The sequence below is a fragment of the Phycodurus eques genome, chromosome 14, assembly GCF_024500275.1.
Source record: "Phycodurus eques isolate BA_2022a chromosome 14, UOR_Pequ_1.1, whole genome shotgun sequence".
Lineage (NCBI taxonomy): Eukaryota > Metazoa > Chordata > Actinopteri > Syngnathiformes > Syngnathidae > Phycodurus > Phycodurus eques.
In genome coordinates, this window is record NC_084538.1 from 4443654 (window position 1) to 4463554 (window position 19901).

Consider the following 19901-nt stretch of genomic DNA (forward strand, 5'->3'; position numbering starts at 1 on the left):
CTAAAAAATACACGTTTTTGTTGAAAACAACTGAATTTTCCTAACATTATAGTTTTAATTGTGTAAATATATTTCCTCTGGTGGGAGAAAAAAAATAAAAATAACATTTACAGTACCTAAAAAATATTTTTTGTGTGTGATAATATACAAGGTAGTTGTAATATTATGACTTTAATCTTGTAAATATATGACTTATTTTCCTAAAGAAATATACAGATTATTTGATGATCGACAACTATTCTTGCAATGTTGCAATTTTGTTCTTGAAAATATTTTCAATATTTTGTTGAAAGTATAGGACTTAATTATCATAATATGAATGTGTTGTAAATATACAATGATCTTAAAATATACAACCTAACCCTTGTAACATTACAACCTTAATTGTGAAAATATACGACTTCCAGGTCGTGAAAATGTGCTGCTTCTTTCCCGAGAAAATATAAAATCTTTCTTGAAGATGTACGACTTCTTTCTTGTTATATTCCAACTTTAATATAACAAAATACAAAATTTTTTGTTGAAAATAAATATTGTTTTTGTCTGAAAACATATCACTTTAATTTTGAAAATATCTTACTTTATCTTGAAAATATATGCCTTTTTGTCTCAAAAACCAGACGACATTATTCCCATAAAATTACAACCTTAATTTTGAAAATATACAACTTCATATCTTGAAAGTGTTCTATTTTTTTTCCCTAGAAAGTGTAAAATCTTGCTTGCAGACAAACGACTTCAATATTGTAACATTACGACTTCAGTCGAAAAGAAATACAACATTTAGTGTCGGAAAAAAAATACCTCCCCCATGGAAATACATGACTATTTTTGAAAATATATTACATTTATCTTGAAAATACATCGCTTGATTCTCAAAAAAAAGAATACTTTTTAATCTGTTCCTGTAATTATTTGTTCTTTTCAAGGTGGCCCTTAAACCTGCATAAGGAGTACCTAATTTGGCATTTTGTTCCGTGAATCGTCGCTATCACGTAATATTTGGTCTCCTTTTGTGTTTTTTTAAATATACGTGTTGTTGATGTTTTATCTTTGGAGGCGGGGCTGTGAATATTCAAGAGCTGCTGTTTTGAATCCAACCGCTGTGAGCCGCGTTTGGCGTCCTCTGGTGGCTCTGTACTGCACTGCACCCATGAGGAAGTGGGAAGGACACGTTCCAAGCTCATCTCCGACGACCCCGGAAAGAAAGCGACCCCCCCCCCCCCCCCCCCCCCCCACACACACACACACACGCGCACTCGGACACTACCCTAAGCCCCCGTCTCGTGCATCCGTCCTCCCGGGTCCAATGACGATATCTGGGTGCTGTCTAATACCTGGTAAGCACCCGCCGCCTCTTTTTCCATGCTTTTTTTTTTTTTTATCCTGAGCCGAAATTAGTCCTGGTAGCGGTGTGTGTGTGTGTGTGGGGGGGGGGTGTTTATCACCTGAGAGGGTGACTCCAGGTCGGGGGGCGTTGTGTCTGCTCCCTCCCCGCTGCCGCACGCTTTTGAAGGGGGGAGGTCCCTGTTCTGCAAATTTTCCGTGACATACAGATGGGGAGGGGGGGGGGGGGGGCGACCAAGGGGGTTCTCAGGTCCATGCATCCCCCCCGCCCCCTCCTCCTCAAAAACAACAACACGCACACAGACTGTGAGCCGGATATCCCCATATAGCCAGGCACGTGATAGCTGATCCAACAACACACAAAGCAACAGAATGAATATTTAAGGATCGATTCATTTTGAAAGCTATTAATTTATAGTTTTATATATCGATTGATACAATTATACGTAAGAAACTGCTGCGAAATAATATATTGCTACATGACATTTGAACATAAAAAAAAGACATAATTCTTATTAAATGTATTTTTGTTTTGTTTTTATTTAAATTGTTGCAAATACGACTTTTGTATGTCCTATAATTTCACTTTTTTTAAATATCATTTATAAATAGTATTTTTAAATTAAATGGAAAATTGTGTCTCGGATATAGTTTCTATATGCAATGTTCTTTCAAAGAAAAATCTATCTATCTATCTATCTATCTATCTATCTATCTATCTATCTATCTATCTATCTATCTAATGGGTGCTAACTTACTGTAATTAAATGACTTTATTTTTAATTAAATGACTTCACCCACACCGAAACTTTTAGAGCATGATTCGACAGAACGGCGACATGTTTACGTACAATTGTTAACGCTAGCACTAGCTTGCTAGGCTACAAAACGGTTTTGATTGATTTTAAAAGTACGTGAACATACCTCAAACAAGCCTTAAACGAACGTCCTTTCCTGTCCTGAGCACCGGTGACCACCAACACACGTTTTTCCCCATTTTTGTCCTAATAATACAAAGTCGACGCGCTCCACTCTTGTTGTCGTCCCCACGGCAACGAGTGTATCCGGTCGCATTGGAGTTGACTAGATAAAGCCCGATGATCGTAAAAAAACGGGATACGGTGGTATCGGAATACAAGATTCTATTGCAGTAGTCTGACGTAGTGCAAATGCGAAAGAGCAAATTTGTCTTGTAGTCTGATCTGTAGTCTGTAGTCATTAGGTGTTGTCTGTCTCACACCGCCGCCATGTTTTTTGAATTGTTTTTTTTAAAATAACTTCATTGGCCGTCAGATATTTACAGTACTACGTCAAAAGACACGCGACAAGGCTAAAAATAAACTAGCTTTTGGATTCAAATATACTGTGCACGATGGCGACGCAGAGTAAATGTCTTTTGCGGATTAAAAATTTTAGAAACAGCCGCAAATATTGTTGTATTATTATTACATATTAAATATATTATTCATAATATTAAATACATTATTAGTATATTTTTATAAAAAATATTATCTATATATGCCACTATTATGATTTTTGTAATTTTTTAAAACAATTGTAGTATATACATTTTTTATTTATGTACTATGCCTATTTTACTTCCTATTTTGAAAATTACATAAAATAAGTGTTGCAGTATTTATTTTAATAGTCATTTAAAAAATAACGTAAACAAAATATATTATCTTTTTAACCTCTACTTCTCCACACTCTTTATTGATCATAAATAATATAATCATAACAATCACGCAACAATTCTCATCATACATGAACAAAAATATATAACAATAACATTTCACCCTAGTTTTGTCTTTTATTTATTTATAATTAATTTGTCTTTCGAATATATATATTTAGTATATGATTAGAAATATTTTTATAGTACATTCCACTAGTACATTTTTTTTCTAAATAATTTAAATAGCATTTTATAGTTTTCTTGAGTATTTTTTTTAATGGTTTTTCCTGTTTTTATTCTAATAATGGACATGGAATCAGTGACGTGCGCTCATTTTAAGCATTGTTCAAAGTGGGATTCGAATGCTGTTTTATCTTATCTATGTTTGATACGACACTTTTCCTGCCGCATCCTCACACTCAATTCCTACATTTGCTGGTAATTATCTACGCCGACAGGAAACGGGGCCATTGTGGCAGTCTCTGTTGCCATGGCAGCGCAGCACTTGGCATCAGGCTTATTTTTACCGATTTTAAAGAGACGGTGGCGGCGGAAGGATGAAGGAAAAAGGTGGACGCTGCCGTTGATGTGTGTAACTTGCCAGGGAGAAACCCTCAAGCCTTCCATTCATAAAGACCCCCCCCCCCCCCCACCCCCCCTCCCAACATCCACCATGTTGTCATATACTCTGTTTTTTTTTTTTTTTTGGTGGGGGCAACATGGAATCCCACTCAGCTGCTCCCAGCAAGTGCGCACCCTCTCGAGGGGGCAGTTGTATTTATAGACGACGGGTGGCTCGACCTTGACTGTATGAACCATTTTAGCCCCCCTCCCGCTCATTCCTCGACCCCACCTCATGCGTCCAGCGCTGCATAATGGAGCTGCAAGCAAGCTCCGACTTGTTCCACGCACGGTGACTCGGAATAGCACCCTGAGGAGCTCCTCTTTCAATGCACGCGCTCGGCATTCTCAGCTTGTTAGGCCACTTAACTGTGGAGTGCAGTGGCTATCCCATAATAACGGGCCCACCGCCCCCACCCCCCCTCCAAAAGAAAGGCAGACCACCTGCTCCTTCTCCCGCTGGCGGGAATGTCAGATGAGGTTTCGAGGCCAAAATCCTTTGCCCGCTTTACAAAACAATTCTGATATGCATTTATGAGTTGTCAACAGTGTGATGGCCTGATGATAAAACTCTGTCATGGATAGCGTATTTGACATATTTAAATGTTTGATATTATTGTTATGTTTTATATTTTACTGTATCCTATTTATAATATATTATCGTATATTATATATACTAAAGACGTTACTGTCCAACAAATAAAAAAATCCATTTGATGATTTAAAATCTATAGCCCCCTGATTAAGTCCTGGTCGCAGTTTTTTGGGGGGGTCGCAGATTTTTTCACCAAACTGGAGAAGACAGCTGATGCATTGTGGCTGGGGTGTGTTAGCAACCGCTTTTCCCTCCGGAAAATGTTGCTTCTTTTTGGTTTGAAATGGCTTACTTTAACCAGAATCCCTTGCTGCATCCTGGCTGTGGTCTGTTTCGCGCCGGTCTCGGTGCCGTAAAATGCGTAGATCTACGCCGGCTGGCAACATCTGCTTCTACTAAGCCATCTCGTTACCTTAACTGCTAGTTAGCGGTAGCTGGCTAACTCTTGTCAATGATCTTCCACGACGTGTTGAATGAATCTTGCATAACTTTATCGAATTCGTCTGCCACAGTCGCAGTCTGCCATGAACATTTGTGCGTAGCTCCGAACTGGGGCTACAACTACGCATATGTGCAGTATTTCAAAATGGCAGCTGGTAGAAAACAAAGCAGCTCTTGTCAGAATAAAATACATACTTTAATTTGTTTTCATTCGAATGCGAAAATTAGGATTCCGGATTCATTTTTGCAAGCCTCGTCGCGAGTGAATCCGAATTGCCATTTTTTCCGATCGCTACCAAATGTGCACCATGTGTACTACTAGACAGATGAGTGACTGAATTGGGAACAATTTGAGGTTTTGCCATTGCGTGTGGGCAAAGTTTGACGATTCTCCGAAACCGTAATAATTGGCCCTTCCGACTATTTGTTCTCTGTACACTGAACGTCAAAGGAAGCAGTGTACTCCGGGGGCAACATTGCCCATGCTGTCATAATGTTGAGTTGTGAAGAGGCCGGCAGACGTAAGCGGGATGCCGTGTGCAGCTGCACATCATCCGGCGGCATTGTGCCCCGCTCGGCGCGTCAGGACGTCGATCGTTCTCCCGCTTTGCGAACGGAGGCCGAGGGCGTCGTGAAGCTCCGAGCATCTCGCAAAAGAGCCCCGAGGCTCCCCCCCCCCCCACCCCTCCTCCCATTCTCCTACTTCCTCCTCGCCGTACGCCATCTGAATAGCATCTTTTAAAGGGAGGTTCTCAGCTCTTGATGAATGAAGAGCAGCTTTTGACAATGATCATGACATCTGACTCCCTCCCTCTCGCTCCTCCTCCTACCCAGGCTGAGCGAGCTGCCACAGCCGGAGAGGAAAAGCGCCCTGAAACGTGGGCCGTTGTGTAATCCCTCCCAGGGCCCCTTTGCTATTTTTGTGCCCGGGTCTGCACGTCATGCTTGGGTATTTTCTCCGGTGACTGGCTCGCATCAATAGAACGCTCCGAATGTGCGCCGCTACTGCCGCCACTCCGGACTGATGGGACGTTTACCCCTGCGCTTTTTTTCCTATCCCGGTGGAGGTGGAATGGACGGTGCGGGATGAGGAATGAGGATGCGGGACATGGAAGGAGAGGAGGGGGTTGAAATGTCAGGTTTGTATGAGGATCATGGGGAGGGGGGGCTCGCATGCGTGTGAATGTCATTGTGATATTTATGGATGCTAGCGTTTAAAGGACCGGAGTGTTTTTAAAATTTATTTTTTTTTTATTTCCTCCACCTGCGTCTCACACCGCTGCTGTGTCGTGCAGTGATTGTACAGGTGCAACACGACAACATGCGTCTGTGTCGTTGCGTGTGCGGCGAAATGCGGGTTTAATCCGGCATACGCCGCAGTCGTCGTTTCAGGACCTCAGAGGGATGGAAACTAAGCAATGAGGTCAGATCGACCTTGAGGAGGGAGCTTCCAAAGAACACCCCCCAACCCCACGCCCACACACCGTCCCCACCCCCCCAGCTTACCCCCAACCCCAGAATGCCGTGTTAACCTGCTTTTCCACTGCACAGTACCGACTCGGCTCTACTCGTTGGGCTGAGTTAGGGGTGTGTTGTTTTCGAGTCGCATTGAAAGCATCGCTTAGATAAAGCCACAAAAGTCACACTAAAAGGGAAACTGTGAAAACCTACCACATTAATCAGATCACGCTGTGCTAAATTCCACTTTTGAAAACTCCGAAAAACGCATCGCATTGAACACACCGGCTGGATTGAGCCACGCGAAATGAGAAGTTGCGAAAAAGTTTCACCGCATTGAACCCATTAAGTCGCACTAAGGGAAACCCTAAAAAAAAAAAACTCAACACATTTGTCAGGTCAAGCTACGCTAACAGGAAGCTGCGAAAAAACTGCCACGTTGAACGCATCGGTTGCATCAAGCCACACAAATGGTCAGTTACGAAAAAAAAAAGAAGAAGCATGCATTGAATACATCGAGCAACACTAATGGAAACTGCAAAAAAAAAAAAAAAAAAAAAATGCTTTGTTCACTTCCACTTTGAAAACTGTGAAAAACCTGCCACATTGAACACATCTTTCAGATTAAAACATACCAATGGGTACCTACAAAAAAAAAACGCTACTTTAAGCCCGGCTAACGCTTCTCTGCGCATGGAACACATCAATAACAACTTTATTTGTATAGCACCTTTAAAAACATGTTCACAAAGTGCTTTTCAATAGAATAAAGTCACGCTAACGGAAAACTGTGAAAAACATGTCACATGAATGGGAAGTTGCGAAAATATAGTCGCGTTTAAGCCGAACTATCGGTAAACTGCGACAAACCTGTCGCAACGAACGCATCTTTCAAATCCAGTCACACTAACAGGTAACTGAAAAAAACTACCACATTGAAGACATCGCCGCATCTAGCCACGCTTACCAGGAAACTGCGAAAATGCACCACATTGAACACATCGTTCGGATTGAGTAACGCTAATGAGTGGGCTAACGGGAAACTGAAAAATCCCACCCCATTGAACACATCAAGCCGCACAAACAAGAAACTGAGGAATGCCCGTCACATTTGTCAGATCAAGCAATGCATCGATCCAATCGAATGATGCTAAAGGGAAACAGAAAAACACAAACGCATTAAAAGCTTTGTTTTGTTTGAGTCACGCTAATAGGAAATTGCAACAACAACAAAAAAACACTACAATGAACGCATCAGAGCACAGCGCTGTATCCTATAGTTACTTCTAGTTGCAAACAAGAGGAGACCGGACGAAAAAAGAGCATCGCAGCAAAATGGAGACTGTGGCACAGCCACAGGCTAAGCTAACATTAGCATGTGTAGAGCTGAGTAGGTACCGTACAATGGAAAAGTGGCTTTGGTGCCCCCCCCCCCCCCCCCCCCCCCACCACATTTGAAACATGGGTCACTTGAATCTGGCACGCCCCCTTTTGCACCCCTTCCCACTTCCGTTATTTTCACGCGACTGTCCGCATGCGGCGAGTCACCTTGGATTCGCATCCTCGGTGAATCGCGCCGGGTCGAGTGCGATCGGGGGCGCACCGACAAAGAAAAGAGAAATGGCAGGCGAGAGAGAGAGAGAGCATTAAAAAAAAAATATATATATATATATATATATATATATATATATATATATAGCGAGAGAGAGAGAGAGGATGTCCTAATTAAGGGGGAACTCGAAGGGTTTGAACCAGATAATCTTACATAACCTCGTTAGGGAGGACACAGCATTTGATACTGAGAAGATGAAGAAGAGGAGGAGTATGACGTGCCCTCCAGTGTTAAAGCTAAAGCAATTCCCAGCATTCATGAGGGGGAGCGTGAGACGTGAGGGAATACGAGGCGACGCTGATGTCTATTTGTTATACGCCACCGCGCTGAAATCAATGAATCAAGCGGTCAGCACGTCTGCCTCACAGCTCTGAGGTTCTGGGTCCAAATTGCAGGCTTTCCTGTGTGGAGCTCTGCATGTTTCCTTTGTGCTTCCGTAGCTTTTCTCCGTACACTTTAGCTTCATTTCAGACTCTAAATTGGCCGTAGGTGTGCATGGTCATTTGTCTCGATGCGCCCTTTGGATTGGAAACCGCACTATCAGGAATTCCGGGACCACCGCTAACTCGGTTGTTTCCATGAACTTTTTAGCCTTCTAAATCAAATCGAGTTGGAAGTTTAATCGGAACAATTTGTGCAAGCTACGTTAGTGTCATTTAAACAAGCGAACTGAAACGAGCCCACAACGGTAATAAATAAATCCGGGATTTGGATGAACGCCTGACCGCAAAGAAGGGGCCATCCCATCCCGTCCCGCCCAAACTATTCCATCGAAAGTCGCTCGTAACTTCTAAAATAATCCCAGTGGCAGACATACGAACCACCGCCAGACCCACTTTGACAGACTTTTGACTATTTCCCCAACAATAAATGAAAAAGAAAAAGTATTTTATGAGTGGAATTTGAGATCGTGTTGAAAGAAAATAGAAGCAAAAGATTGGACTTCTCTCCATGAATACCAACACACATGAATGGGGGAATTTAGGTTCCTGCCAGGGTAAGGTACCTGGGTGCGGGGGCACCGTAAAATGGGGGTGGGCTTGGGGATTGGGGATTGAGGATTCTAAGGGCCCATGACGGACAGGGACCCTAAGAAAATGGACTTACGAGTTTAATTTGTTCTGTGACCAAGCTGGACACTCTATTAATAAATCCATTTTCCCCATTGAAACAAATTCCAATGTGATTAGTATCTTGCCCCCAAAGAAACATCACTCAGTGAATATGTTGAAAGTGCATCCGTGACTGTGGCTCTCCCTGCTAACATGCCAGGGCATTACTGTGCCGTCATTTTATTTTCACGTCATTCTAGAGAGCAGCGTGTATCTGAAGCTTCCACGAAACTCAAATTTGAGCTCGCAACACAAAGCATGAGTCAAAGTTGCTCTGTATTTCCATTTTGTGGCATTGACTTGTTTGCGTGTGGTCGAGTGCCCAATGTTTACTGGCAAGGGGCCGACATTTTCAATGTTCATGCTCACTAATACTCATCAAATCGCCACCTTCTTTTCTCCTTTATTGCAGATGAGCCATCCCACGTGTATGTAAACATCACGACCGACACCTAAAAAGATATTATTCCCCCCCCCCCAAAAAAACGATCGCAACCTCGGGATTCATGGAGTCGCTCGAAACTGCCACAGGCTCTCCGGAAAGTCAGGAAAGCGATGCCGCGCCCAAAAAATGCCCACCTGAGGCGGCCAAGATAAGTAGAAGTCCATCGGTGGAAATGGAGGGCAACGGGTGGCACCAGCAACTGCAGGAGGGCCTGGCCAGAGAGACACGCGGTCCCAAAAAAGCGCCCGACTCAGGGAAGTCACTGACTTTCGAAGATTCGACCTCCCAAACCCAAGACACCGAAGCATCGTCGTTTTCCCTGCAGGCCGCCAAAGCGGCTGGCAGACTAAGGAAATCCCCCAGTTCACCTGAACAACAGAGTTGCTTTTCAGGGATGGAGCTGCACTCAGACGCTGGCGGGAAGGCTGAGCCGAAACCGCAGAAGCCTGGCAAGTATGTTTGCGATTACTGCGGAAGGGCGTGCGCCAAACCCAGCGTGCTTAAGAAACACATCCGCTCGCACACCGGGGAGCGGCCTTACCCGTGCGTCCCCTGCGGGTTCTCCTTCAAAACCAAGAGCAATTTATACAAACACCGAAAGTCCCACGCTCACTCGGTCAAAGCCGGAACGTCACCGTTCCCTCACAACGTCGGCGTGGACCAGGGGTCTTTCGAAGGCGAGGGGGAGTTATTCTCCGACGCCGAGCAGAGCACGGACACGGACGAGGACGCGTTCGGTGACCCGCTGCTCCTGCTGGACTCCCCGGCGGAGGCGTCGGATCACACCGCCGTCAAAGTGCTCAACCTCATTTCTCACAAAAAGGCATCCGCGATGTCAACGTCGGCTCCGGACAGCGCATCCCAACCCCCGGAAATCAATGCGCCACCTGCCGCCGCTGCCGAAGCAAACTGTGCGATTCAATCTTGCACGATTAAACAAAGGCTCGCGCTTCGGCTGTCGGAAAAGAGGAGCAGCGACTCGGAACACAATCTGTCCCTTCCGAGTCAGTCGAGTAAAGGCAGCACGGATTCCGGCTACTTTTCCCGGTCTGAAAGTGCCGAGCATCAGACCGGCCCCCCAAACGCTAATGCCAAATCCTACCAGGAAATTATGTTCGGGAAGTGTTACAGGCCCAGCCCCAAGCAGACTACAGCATACGTGGCCTGCGGCGCAGATTCCGGTGACGTGGCAAGATGCTCGGAGAAAGCAGTTTCCCGCGTTTTCACCCAGGAAAAGGACACCGTTGAGTCAATCAAAATCAATACAAAGTCCTTCACGAAGGAAGAGCCGAAAGAGGCACAGTTCGACAGCGGCTCGGACACGGGAACCCTCCTCAGGAGCAACTCCATGCCCGCATCCTCGGCGGTCAGCCTTACCATGCCCCAATCTCTCCGGGGCAGCCACTCGTTCGATGAGAGAACGAGCAACGCGGGCATGAGGCGACTCCGGCGCCAAGCTGCTTTCGAGCTGCCAACCCACGAGGGCCACACGGACGGCGACGGCCATGGGAAAGCGAGCGAGATGTCACCCGCGGGACTGGAAGTGGACAATTCTCCGCCGAGCGTAGCCCTGCAGAGGCACGCTATGGAGCTGGCGACGCGGAAGCGCCGGAAAGAAAAGCGCGAAGAGGAGGATTTGCCGCATCAGTACGAGGTGCATCATGAACAGTGCGAAGAAATGTTTGACTCAGGTAAGGATTATGAGCCGAAGCTAGTCAGCCACGGTGCGGTCGGCGTCGTGAAAGGACATTTGAGGACGCAGCTGGACAGGAGCGACATGGACATATCGGTCAGCCCTGAAATGCGTACCCGGAAAACATTAGGAAACGTCATTTCGGTTATCCAGCACACGAACTTCATCAACAGGCCCCGCGCTGACCAGTCTGATTCCTACAAAAGTCTCAGGCAGCGGCAGGAGGCTTTCTCCTCATTTCAGCCCATGGAGGAGTCGTTTGAGGTGGACAGGGGTGATGGCATGCTGAGGCAGTCCTTTCAGTTGGGCGCCAAACTGGTGCGGCAGCCCAACATACAAGTACCGGAAATCAGGGTCACCGTGGAGCCCGACAGTCCCGAAAAAGCTCCGGACGTGCCGGCGAAGGAGCCGGAGAAGCACGTGGAAGAGTTTCAATGGCCGCAGCGGAGTGAAACTTTAGCCCAGTTCCCCCCTGAAAAACTCCCCCCGAAGAAGAAAAGGTTGCGGCTCGCCGACATCGAGCACTCCTCGGGGGAGTCCAGTTTCGAGTCGGCCTGCACCAGCCTCTCACGCAGCCCCAGTCAGGACAGCAACTTATCTTACAGCTCTGCCTTCTCCTTTGACAGGGACGAGAGCCTGAAGCCAGTTTCCCCGGCCAGGCAGGATGAATTTGGCAAGCCCCTCGAGCTCTTAGCCGTGCCGGGAAGCGGCCGCTCGCTCTCCGTTCTCCATCAGCGTCAGCAACATGAAATGAGACGCTCCTCCTCGGAGCAGGCGCCTTGTAACTTGCGCAAGGAGTTCCCAGAGGTACGCAGCGTATCATTTGACTACGGAAGCCTCTCTCCGTCATCCAAAGTTAGACCTGGGGACCTGGCAAAGGAGAGACGGAGGGGCAACTTGGTGCGCCAGGAGTCACTGAGCATGGACACCGAGGCCTCGCACGCGCAAATGTTTTGCGGCGGCGCCACCTCTTCGTCATTACCCATCTTTTCAACCGGGAACGCACTCCCCCAGCCGCCGCATCCCGGCTTGTTAATCCCCGTGAGAATCCAGACTCACGTGCCGAGCTACGGCAGCCTCACATACACGTCTGTGTCGCAGATCTTTGACAATCGTTATGGCAGAGTTAGCCCCGCGTTAGCCGCCTCTCAGAATCGACCCGCCGAGCACACGGTCTCTGTCGAAGCCCTGGACCTGTCCTCGGCCAAACTCAAGACCGGTATCCCCCTCTCCCTCACCTCCCGGACCATCTCCACCACCAACGCGTCCAGCGGCGGCGCAAACAAACGCATGCTCTCGCCCGCCAGCAGCCTAGACCTCTTCGCGGAGGTCAAGCAGCAAAAGCGCGTGAAGGAGGAAAGGATGTTCGGGCAAATTGTGGCGGAGCTGAGCGCTGTGGAGTTGGGCGAGTGCCACTTGGAGGATGATTCACACAGGAGCGAGTTTATCACGCTTCGAAAACTGACCGGCGACCACAGCGTGGAGTCTCCCATGGAGAGCAGCTCCTCGGATACCAGCTCGCCCCCGTATCCGAAAGAAGCTGGCACGGACAAACCGGCGCAGATGGACACGGGGGCACGGCCGCTTTCCGGCCGAGACATCTCGGTCTCAGAAGCCGAGCATCGGAGGACGCCGTCTGCCTTTCCGAGTCTTCGTACGGCGACAGGTGTGAGCTGGTGCTATCTCAGCTACGCTAAGCCGAGCTGCTCACACGACTGCGAAGGGGGCGGCGGCGCTCCCTTCTCCTCCGTCTACGCCACCTGGCACGTCAGCTCCCGCAATCCCAATCTGCCGGAGCTGAGCACCAGCGCCGCACTGGCCCTGCTGCACTCCAAGCAGAAGGCAGGCAAGTTGATCTACTCGATGGCCGCCATGTGTCAGCCCGGCAACGGGAAACTGGTTTCGTCCCTCGTCCTGTGGCGGCAGACATTTGAACAGGTGAGGAGGTTAGACAAAAGCCCCCTTTGCACGCCACCCATTTGCTCATGTCAAATTATTTGGTCTTGCACAATCCTAATGAGAGCCCCCCAAAAAAATAACAACTCGAAAAATGCAAAAACATTACGAAAAACCTAAGTAACGTGTTTTGAACATTTGTATTTTAGAATTGATTTGCATCGGTATTTTAGTTATTATTTTAATACGCTATTTAATCATTTACGATTAGCCAACTATTAAATCAAATGAATCTATTTGTGTTTCTGCTGTAACTGACTTAACTCACCTGTTAAAAATAAACCAGGTCCTTGGTTGATAGTAAATTGTCAAATATTGATTAAATAGTTTTTCTACTGATATTTTTTTAAATAGTGGATTTTTTCAAAAATGTTATCATAAGTTTAGTATTTTGATTGGGATTTTTGTTGTCTAACATCTCGTATTTGTATAATATTTATCGAATATGTTTGTATTTTTAGAAGGCCTAAATTAGTGTTAGTAGAAGACTATGGCGCGTTGCAACTCGCGTACAAATTCGACTTTTAACCCCCAGGTTTCGTGAAAATGGACGTCTGTAACCGAGCTAACAAACCACCATAGCTAGTTGGAAACCACAATGTCCCATGCGGAGGTACACAGGCCACAATAGAAAATAATCCGAACAAACAAAGTATTATTGCCAGCTTCGTGTTTGCCGAGCACGCCGTGTAAGACACGACAGTGACTGGCCGAGTCACGTTACAGCCGGCGTGTTGACAATCCGTTTGCTGGTCCTAATCAGCTGCAGAGGAAACCGGAGCCCAAAGAGGCGGACGTCAACCCGAGCAAGAAGGCGAAAGACGCCAGCTTCAGACTGAAGGCTGCCAAGGAAGAGTGGAAGGAGAGGGAGGCGTCAAATACCCAAACGGCTCCGACGCGCATCAAGATCTTCGAGGGAGGGTCGGTCAACCAGCCCGAGGAGCGTTGCCACGGTTTTAAACTACTTGCCGCTCACTGTTTTTCGGTGTCGTCAGGTACAAATCCAACGAGGACTACGTGTACGTGCGCGGCCGCGGCCGGGGGAAGTACATTTGCGAGGAATGCGGCATCCGCTGCAAGAAGCCCAGCATGCTCAAGAAACACATCCGAACCCACACGGACGTGAGGCCCTACATCTGCAAGGTCTGCAACTTTGCATTCAAAACCAAAGGTGAGCGGTGGTCTCCGAAAAAGTCAGGAACGGAGGAGTGGAAAAGGCGGACCACGGGTGAACAGCTTCGGAAATACGAATATCGGTTATGTTTTTCGGAACTCCTCTTGCGAGCACAATGAATACATATTTAAGTCCATCATTTAGTCATCTAGTAATATTTGACACGGTAAAAAAATGCTTCTCGGGGCTCCTCTTGCAAACACAATGAATACATATTTAAGTCCATCATTTAGTCATCTAGTAATATTTGACACGGTAAAAAAATGCTTCTCGGGGCTCCTCTTGCAAACACAATGAATACATATTTAAGTCCATCATTTAGTCATCTAGTAATATTTGACACGGTAAAAAAATGCTTCTCGGGGCTCCTCTTGCAAACACAATGAATACTGCTATAATAATTGTTGCGTTTGTACTGCTCAAGAATTGGAAAAGAATTGGGAACAGTTGCCAGGTGTCTTAACACGTCTGTGGCATGGCTTCAGCAAATCACGCCTAAAAGACCTCCAAGGATCAAAAATGACATCATCGGTATTGCAATCGATTCAAGACTCTCGTTTTGTGTGGAAAGTCTGGAAAGTAGTCCAAAAATGTGCGTGCAAAGCACAATGTGCACATGCAGTAGCAGTTACGCCACCGGGTCTATTTCAGGCTGCTCCAGTATCAGCCGATTTGTTTTGTCGCGTCGTTTTACTTTCTGCCGAATGCTCGTTTGCTCACACGGGGCAAAAGCGGAGGCCGATCCCATCTCTTTTTCTTTCTGAAAAGGAAACCTGACGAAACACATGAAGTCAAAGGCGCACATGAAGAAGTGTCTGGAGCTGGGCGTCTCAGTGACAATGGACGAGACAGAAATACAGGAACATGGTAAGAACGTGTTTCAACTGACTTGGTATTGTTTTACTCGAGACTGGTGTTTTATAGCCTGCAAAACACATTAATTGTGAGCAAAAAAAATAAATAAAAATGCAAAATGTCTTCTTATAAATCAGAATGACCTGGCCCCTGTGTCCACATGAAAAATCAAACGTAGCACACAAGTTGACCTACTACACCGTCGCCATTTATTGGCCCGGCGTAGTCATAGCTAAAGCAACGTCTTTGTCCTTTAAAGTAGACGAGGCGCCCCAAGAGTCCAAGGCGGAGGTGGCGGTCGCGGCCAAACATCAGTTCTCCGACGCCGAATACTCGGACGGCATGGACGAAGACGCGGATGACGTCGACGAAGACGAGGACGAGGACGACGACTACGAGGGCGACTCCACGCCCAAGCTGCGCTCCAGGAGCACCAGTCCGCAGCCGGGCGGCGGCGTCACGTCCCTGCCGGTCACCGTCACCGTCTCCGGCAGGTGGCCGGGCTCGGACCAAAGAGACAAGACCACGGAGGACGACTCGCTGAGCGTTCTGTCTCCGGATCAGGCCGGCTTCCTCTTCGACCCTTATTCTTCGTGCCTCCTCTCGCCCGGCTGGGAGTCCCCCATCAGGGAACCGTCCCCCTCCCGCCTGCGATACCCGTCCCCGAGGAGGGAGCTCTCCCCGCGGGGTCGCTGCTCTCCCAGATGGGACGCCACCCCGCTGAGGCCCGGCTCGCCCGGTTTCTCGCCCGTTCAGCACCTGTCTCCTCCTGTCGCGCAGGAGCGACCCACGTCCCCCGGGACGGAGATGGCCGGTAAGCGGGAGTCGGCGCTGCGGGGCAGGCAGCGGGTCGTGCTGAGGGCCGTGTCGCCACGCCGAGGTGGATCCCATCAGCAGCGAGGCGGCGGCGACAAGAGCAGGCAGCGCGCCAAGATCGACATGACTCAGCAACAAGGAGCCTTTGTGATGGAACTGGTATGTAGCGCAATTTTTTGAAATGATAAATTCAAGTAGTGCGATATAACATTCACATTCTCAAGCTCTCATTTCGTAAATCCCAAAAAACGGCATGATATATCAGCATTCAACTGACAACATGTAGTTTTTGTTGCTTTGAAGTCATAAAATTGCTGGGAGGGGGGAGGGGCCAAGTTGGAGCGCACACACTGGCAAGTGTTGCTGCTGCCCTCTTGTATCGGAGGTCCTTAGATCAAAGTTTTCCCACGCGTCGCGTGCCCAGTCAGTTTTTGTTGGGTCGCTGCCTCTTTTACGGCTCTGAAACTACCTCTGCAGTTGGGAAATTGCTCGGTGGGGGGAAAGATAAATTGGGAACGTGGACACTGGCTCGTGTCACTGATCCCTCTTGTACGGGCTCCACAAAGGTTTCCCGTACTTTGGGTTTCTGGTCAATTTTCTTGGTCCAACCGATTTTCAATGTGTTTCTCCTGCCATTATGTGTCCTTCAGGAGCAGAGGAGCATCTCCAGCCTTCCCGCCGCCGTTGGTGGTGCCCACCAGAACCTCTTGAGCCACCTCCCTCTCCACTCGCAGCAGCAGGCCTTCAGCTTGCTTCCTGTCCTTCCCGTCGGAGGAGCCCTGCGGGCGCCGCCGCCTTCCCCCGCCGCCTCCGACGTTCCGCCGAGCCCCCCGAGCGAGGAGGGAGCTACCCACGTGGCCCACGAGATGGCGGAGGAGGACCGGGTAAGTCTGGATTCGGGCGTCAGGGACGGCAGAGAGGAGGAGAACGTCCAAACGTGCTTGAAAGCCATCGCCTCGCTCAAGATCAACACGGAGGACCCGCATTAGAGACCTCGGGCCGCCACCCGCTTGTCGGGGGCCCGACTTTGGCAATATGACGACGAAGCTTCTTCACGGCCAGAAATCCCGACCTTCTCTTTGGACTGCCTCACTCAAGGTCAACATGGAGCGACCCTCATTAGACAAGAGCCCCCATCTGGGGACCTTGGGGCGCCACCCACTCGTTTGGGTCCCACCTGAGGCAATATGAAGACACAGCTTCTTGGCTTCTTTGGACTGGACGAGCAACGGGAAATCTGATTATTAACTATGATCATCGTCATTGGGTGCAGGTGCAATATGAAGAGATATACTGTATAACGCTAATATGCCTTTTGTTTGACATAGCAGTTTGCATACGATTGCACATAAATTATATTTATAGATTACTGTACCAAAAAAATGCCCTTTTATGTATTACACACCCACCTTCTTCTTCTTAGATGCGTGTATTTTAATGTATGTGTACTTTGCGAATAGACTGTTGTTTCATGTACTCATATCGAGGTGTGATGCAGTAGTGCGGTAATTATTTATATTTAAAATTTAAAAAAAAAGGGTGGGCGTGCGTATTATGAGACGGTCCAAATTTTGAAGCTTCTTGCGCGACGAGGGTCTGTGCCTTTATTTTGCTTTGGACGTTTCAAAAGGTTGAGGAAGAGCTTTGCGAGCTTGATTTATCTTAAAAAAAAACAAAAACAAACCAACAAAAACAAGGTTTCTTTTTCTTAATGTTGTGGTTTTTAATCTTGCATGGGATTTGCTATTGCACAAAAATTACAGGAAGTCAACATGTAATTACTGTAAGATGTATTTATATATTAGGACATAGGCACTTATTGATACTGGTAAATATTTGACTACTATTTATATATGGTGTTTATATATATATATATATACACATATATATATATATATATATGTACTTATTGTACTTATTGTACTTATTATGCAGCAGTGATGCAAGTTATGCAGTGAGCCACAATGCTGGCATTGCTTTTGATATTTTTTTGCTCTCTTTCCTCTCCTGTACCGACCATCATAACAAATGTTTGATGTGTTCCCACAATGCACTTTGTCGCGTTTTGACGATGTGGGGAAACATATTTTTGTTTTTTGCCGCTTTTTTGAAACATTCCACTTCCTTTTTTTTAATATATATATGTGTGTGTGTGTATATATATATATATATATATATATATATATATATATATAAATATATATAAAAAACACTGTTGAGAGAAACGTGCACAAGAAACCTGTCGCAGGTCACGTTTTGGGATGGGCATAACAATATTAGCAATGTGTCAATCTATTAATTAATCCTGTTTAAAACGTTTTAACAATTCAGATCAAATATTTCTAAAATGCAAAATAATTATTGTAATTGAAATTAGAATTAAGTTTCACTTCCGCTGCCATTAATTATGATCGTTACCTCTATTTTACATTTTGATTGATTTATTTACATTTACATTGATTTACCTGGTATATTACTAATATTGTGATGAATGTCATTATTGATTATTCTGTCAAATAAAATTTGCCATCTAAAATTTATACAACAATATTTTCAACTATTTTTTAAAACAATTAGCCAATTCAGTCATTTTGTCGCTTAACCTTCCTATTATGTCGGTTTAAAAATAAAAAAAACCACATTTCTTTCATTTAAAAATTCTGATGAAGATTATTCTGATGGCATTTCTTTTGTTCTTTTTAAAAGATTTCGCATCCATGTCCATCTAACATTTTGAATGTGCTATTTGTTTCTTTCTTTACATTCATCTACATGGTATATTTTAAATACTGACTGCAACAGTTGAATTCACGATCGCTAATTCTGTTGCATTAAAATTCATTAATCTAAATACAAATATTTTAAATTAAAAAAAAAAAAAAAAGGAGATTTCATTCGCTGGCATTATTTTTTATTCTTCTTTAGTTATCTAAATATTTTAAAAGTATTTTTGAATTTGCTAACAAGCCCATATTCAAGAAATATAGTCACATGCCCATCCCTACCCGCATTGCGCGTGCGTTGGTTGACGACATTTCCTGGAAAACGTTAAGCGATGGTTCACCAAACGCGTGTTTGATTTTGGACAGTGTTGGAACTTTTGAAAACTTTTTTAACGTGGGTTGTTTGTATCGACGATAAACGACGGCGACGCGGTGGAGCTTTTTATCGAACCGTCTGCGCGGGAAGGGGTTGACGAATCACGTTCATGTTTACATAAATCGTATTTAAAGGTGCACTGCTTTAACGACGCGTCTTGCAGATTTTGATCACTTTTTGTCAAAGCAGCTTGCTCATCCGATGGGAAGGGAAAAGCGGATTGTGTTTGGGTTTTATTAGGTATTCATATATAATAAATAGTATATATATATATATATATATATATATATATGTGTGTGTACTGAAGTGCATTGTGCCTCATATGTCGAAGAGGACAAATCATTTACCTCTCAGCTGAGATTTATTGAGGACAAAAAGCTTCAGTAGCCAATTCATCGTTTGACTGGTTTGCGTCAAATTTGCTCGGATGCTTTTGAGGTGGGGGACTGGGGGGGGGGGGGGGGGGCGGGGGGGGATTCTATTCATTATTATCATTTGGTGCTCAGATTCAATTCAAATTTCTTTTAAGAGAATATACTTCTAACCCAGTAATATGTGTGTGTTGCCATTTGTTTCACGCTTTGTTGCAAACCCTGCAGGAGGAGCGATGGAAATTATTTATTCGCCAGCGATGTTGGGCTGGCGAATAAAACGAAGGCTTCCGAAAATTATGGGAAATTGTTGGCTGAAGTTATAGCGCAAATGATGTCTCCTCAGATGTTATTGCTTTGGGGTACAGCTATAAGAAAATCTATGTGAACCTTTTGAATGAGCTGGACTTCTGCGTAAATCGGTCCTAAAATCTACTAGTCTAGTAATCTAAATCTTTAAGCAGACTGGGTTCGTCTATTGTTGTGACTCAGACCGAAGATCAGATCACATTTTTAGGACCAATTCGTGCACAAATCCTAAATCAATCATCGCACAGGGTTCACATACGTTTCCAACAATAGACAAACGCAGCTTTCTTCAACACACAAACAAGTTTATGTTTCCATG

The 19901-nt window shown here is 45.8% G+C and overlaps 1 protein-coding gene across 3 annotated transcripts; it reads left to right on the plus strand.

Annotated features, from left to right (window-relative positions):
* The first annotated feature begins 1260 nt into the window (after window positions 1-1260).
* hivep2b (HIVEP zinc finger 2b) lies at window positions 1261-19327 on the plus strand. Of its 3 annotated transcripts, none has more exons than XM_061695667.1 (7): window positions 1261-1340; window positions 9277-12940; window positions 13722-13879; window positions 13954-14129; window positions 14901-14999; window positions 15247-15962; window positions 16454-19327. In XM_061695667.1, the coding sequence occupies exons 2-7, from the start codon at window positions 9371-9373 to the stop codon at window positions 16790-16792; spliced, it is 5058 nt and encodes a 1685-aa protein (XP_061551651.1). In that variant the 5' UTR covers window positions 1261-1340; window positions 9277-9370; the 3' UTR covers window positions 16793-19327. The 3 variants fall into 3 exon arrangements, with proteins under 3 accessions (XP_061551651.1, XP_061551650.1, XP_061551652.1); XM_061695666.1 differs by lacking the exon at window positions 1261-1340 and adding an exon at window positions 5518-5821; XM_061695668.1 differs by lacking the exon at window positions 1261-1340 and adding an exon at window positions 5518-5821 and having other exon boundaries at window positions 15250-15962.
* Window positions 19328-19901: the final 574 nt, after the last annotated feature.